The 4,361-nt window shown below is 43.7% G+C and overlaps 1 protein-coding gene across 1 annotated transcript in view; it reads right to left on the reverse strand.

The window, feature by feature from the left end:
* Nucleotides 1–971: 971 nt before the first annotated feature.
* Nucleotides 972–4,361, reverse strand: part of CSUI_010695 (uncharacterized protein) — a gene marked incomplete at its 5' end in the record, with an annotated part of 3,976 nt that continues 586 nt past the window's right edge. The window contains one exon of the mRNA XM_068070797.1: nucleotides 972–3,655. Within this exon, the coding sequence (XP_067917227.1) occupies nucleotides 3,050–3,655 (606 nt within the window). The remainder of the gene's footprint in view (nucleotides 3,656–4,361) is intronic.

Here is a 4,361-nt window from a genome sequence, read left to right on the forward strand (position 1 = left end):
CTTTCTCACCATGAAGCGAAAGCACTCTCGCCTTTCTGTTACAAGTCCTCGCGGCCACTTGATTTCTCCTCACTCCCTCATCCGTTGTTCTTTCATTCCCTTTGTTCTCTGTCTTTCTCTTCCATTCTCCCCCTCCATCCATGTCGCAGCTACGTCTATAGAGCTGCCAGGCAAAAACATCACCGCAGATTTCTCCTATGTTGTAGATACTACCGGTATCAAGGAATCTTTCAAAGACGACATATGGCTTCATGCTGGACAGATCTTTGTCCTCGCTACCAAAACAACCGAAGACCTTAAGTTCCAGCCTACCGATATGACGACTCATGGTTACGCTTACAAAGATTCCGAGTGCAAATTGAATGAACCCGTAGAACTGAAAACACTCTTTCCTAATACCGTTCTGGGTGATCTATGGATGAAGCTCACTCCGTCAAACGAAGATTCGAAAAAGTCAGGCTATACGAGAATCTACAGGTTTCAGAATCCGCCAGCTGATCGTTTACCGTCATCTCTGGTCGAGTTCTGCCTTTTAGTCTCGAGTCAGACCTTACCCTCGAGTGGCAAGAATGTTCGGGTGAACAGCCAGGAAGGACAGACACGAGCTCCTACAGTTACTCTAGTTTTTCATTCAGGTGCCTTCTCTCTCCCAGTTGGCGTTAGCTTGTTTGCAGCGATCTTCGGAACTTCCAGTTTCTTTCTGGTTTCTCTTTGAACGGAGTTGATACAAGAAGAGAAAGAAACAAGGATGCTAGACTCAACGGAGGAAATCCTCGAGAAGCGAGCGAGGCATACAAATGACTCGAGCTTGAAAAAAGAGTGACCCGCTCAATTCTACGATGTCTGTAGCCTCCCAGTCGACACTCCTTTCATCTATTGTGCAAAAGAAGCTTTTTCTATGGTAGGATCCACGCTCAAAGGACTGTCTCTATGATGTGTGATAACTGACAAAGCAACACAAACCCTTCTTCAGTACCTAGAAGGCATGCATGTCAACAAGGCTTGTCTCTCCAAAACTTCCGGAGAACCGAGAGGAAAACCCTACCCTGTACCCCTCAAGTAAAGCAGAAGATGTCCTCTTACAAAAACAAAAACCTCCTGCGTTCTTTTAGAAATCAGCGGGACCTCATTCTTTGAAGAAAAGATCTCTGCGGAGAAGAAAGAATGCCGCACTCCCTCTCCTCTTGGAGGGAAGAGTTCCAAGAAGACGTACACTACAAGCAAACTGATCTTCTCAAGTTATGAAGAAGAACATTCTTGCCCTCTGAATAGGATCTTGTCGCTCTTACCGATGACAATAAGATCTTTCAATTTGCAGGATATAGGAAAAAAAACTCAGATGAAGATATCGTCGATTCGGTACATAGAAGTAGCCACATAGGTGTATACACATAGGAACGAAAAAGATATCTGCACAGGAAATGATACAGCCAAAGGTATATGCATACGGCTATGCGTATATATGTATATTTATATACATACCTATCTTCGTGGACGTGTCTGTATATCTATATATATCCATATATACCTCTATATATAGATATGATCATACGGGTGGGGGCATCCCCGTAGGTGTAGGCCCGGTGTTTGCGCGCCCCCATGAGGGTTTAGCGAAGCTTCGATTCTTGGTATCTGTTCGATAGTAGAAGCTCTCAGATGACTGACGATAAAAAGGTACATGTAAGGAGAAGGTTTTCTTCTTCTCGTCCGTTCATATCCCTTGTCCGACTGCCCCTTGTCCATTCATGTATCTTTTTATCTTCAATCGTCTACGAGTTTCTATGAATCCATTCAAGTCTTCTCCTTTTTCTTGAAAAAGCACTCAGAAGGAGACGAAGATAGAAGGAGGCGCGTGTTAGATACACTACAAATACCTTCTGTCTCAGAAATCCAGACACAACCGCCGTCTCTCTCTGAAGACGCCGTTCGTCTCTCTCCCTGTCTTCTTCTCTCTCTTTTTCATTTCTTTACCTTCGAAGCCATTTCAAAAGAGCAAGATTTCCGTACTTACCCCTTCTCGCTTTCGGCCGAAACAGACCAGTAGCACACCTCAGCCTCTCTTATGAGAGGAGTAGAAAGAGATCGTTCAGGAAAGATTCTACGAACGTCGAGAAAGTTATCTATGCCAACACATGCAGAAAGGAGAAGAAAGGCTTCGGTCTGACGCCCTTTCACGGAACAAAGAAAAATCATCCCCCCCGTATCTTTCCTTCTACCATCAATCTGTAGAAGTCAAGTCTCTCATGTCTCCTGTTCTGTCTTCTCTCGTGCCTCTCTACTTGAAAAGCTTCTTCTTCACTTGGCTGTATATCATCCCGTGGTATTTCATTATAGCTCGTTGATCTAACTCGCAATCGTCGTGGTCGTTTTTCACCCTCTCTTCGTTCTATCCCCTTCTGCACGGGTGGGCCTCTCGAGGAGGCCCTGCTAGCCTAGGCTTTCCATCTACTTCTCCCGGCGCTACTCTTACCGGTTCTCAATCCTATCTCTTTTGATACACAGAAATACACGTCTTACAAAACTTAAGAAAGGTACAGGTGATAGATATCGAGCTGAGAAGCTTTCTTTCACCGCGCAAGATTGTGTGCTGTGTTTCTTGTGGATAGACAGAAAGGTCAATCAGACCCAGCTTGGCTTCGATTTTCAGCCTATTAGCTAGCTGTTCTGTCTCTTTTTCTCTTTCGCTTCTTCTTACATGTCCCCTTCATTTCTTGCTTGTCACGATCGTATGCGGCCCATGCTCTTCACATTCTCCACGCATATCCATTCTTTCTTCTTCGTCTTGCATTTTCTTTTGGAAGTACCTCTTCTGTCCGCACCTCCTTCTCCTACACCTGGGTCTCCCCAGTGCATGCAAATCCATCCCTCTATTCTCTTTTCCTACTAGGACGAGCATCTTATATCTTTCCCCGTACTTTTCCATAGAATCTTCTTGAAATCTCCTAATATCTCTTCTCTCTCTCTCTAGAGAAGCAAACTACCTCCTCCTCAGTCTCTAACTCTTTTTCAACATACGGGAAGATTTGAAGTGATACGATTTGATCGATGCTTATTCTGTTCCTCTGATCGGTCTTCTCGGGATAGATAGATGGACTTGGCACCTGTCTATCTCATGGGTCTTCTGCAACGAGGCTTGTGTAACTGAGAGAGATAAAGCAGCCTGTAGAGAGATATCTCTCGGAAGATCTTCCATCCAGACCCCTTCAAACGTCACGATCCTATCACATGGGACTGGAGAAGATCGAGACGTAAGAGATACATGCTGATAAGGGAAGCGAGAAGAACTCTTCAGGTTCTCTTCCACCCCCTCTTGCTTTCTCATTTTATCACTACGACCACCTTGATTTTCTTTCTTCTTCTGTCTCCCCTCTTTCCACTTATCTTCATCTTCAATTCGATTCCCTTTTAGAGTTATGTAGAGATCGTTAGAGTTGAGAAAGTGCAGTGCTGTCAATGGACAATTTTTCGTCTCCTTTTCAGTCTCTCCTCTCTCGTTCTTATCTCCCATTAATCTTTTTCCCCTTTCTTTTCGACTCTCCTTCTCATTCGGCTTATTGTCGGAGAAAGAAGAGGATGATGATGACGACGGAGACGCCTCGCTTCTCTCTTGACTCTCCTCCTCCTGTTGTAAGACCAATACAGATCTTGAACACCCCTGAGAAAAACCCAATGAGAGAAAGAAAGAAGAAGAATCAAAAGAGACGATTTCGATACATATATACATATATATGTATCTATACCTCTTATATATATGTATCTATACATATACGAGAAGACTCCAATATATATATATATATATGTAGTTACATGAATGTAGAAACTTGGATCTGTGATGTACATGCAGAGATCTAGGCAAGTCGAAAAGGAGAGTCGATCGATCGGAGAGAGAGAGGAGGGAGTTTGAATGGAACAAATGCCTAGCTTTGCCTCAAGCCACGTTGTGTGATCGCCGATCAAAGTCAATACTCTCGTGTTAAACCAGCCAGTGTACATACACCATAGAGGAAAAGAAAGAGGAGAGTTACCTCCGGTATCTCTCTCTCTCGATAAAAACGCTTGAAAGACGGAAGGAAAAAAGGACTAAGAATCGGATCAAGAAAGAGATCCCTTAGAGCTTCGAGGAGATCTCCTTCTTTACCTTCACTCCACCACGCTCATAGAGGGATGCATGCATTCCTTCTTTAGATGTTCTTAAGAATGTACAGAAAAAAATTCTCCACTCCCTTCATACACACACGCAAAACCTCATCTTCACAGATATTTCTCTTCTCATCTCAAGACAAATCACTCACCTTCTTTCTCTGCATGCCCATACATGGACACCTATAAACAGAAAAAGCCACGTATCTATCTATCTATCT

This window comes from Cystoisospora suis (assembly GCF_002600585.1).
Source record: "Cystoisospora suis strain Wien I chromosome Unknown contig_8016, whole genome shotgun sequence".
Taxonomy (NCBI): domain Eukaryota; phylum Apicomplexa; class Conoidasida; order Eucoccidiorida; family Sarcocystidae; genus Cystoisospora; species Cystoisospora suis.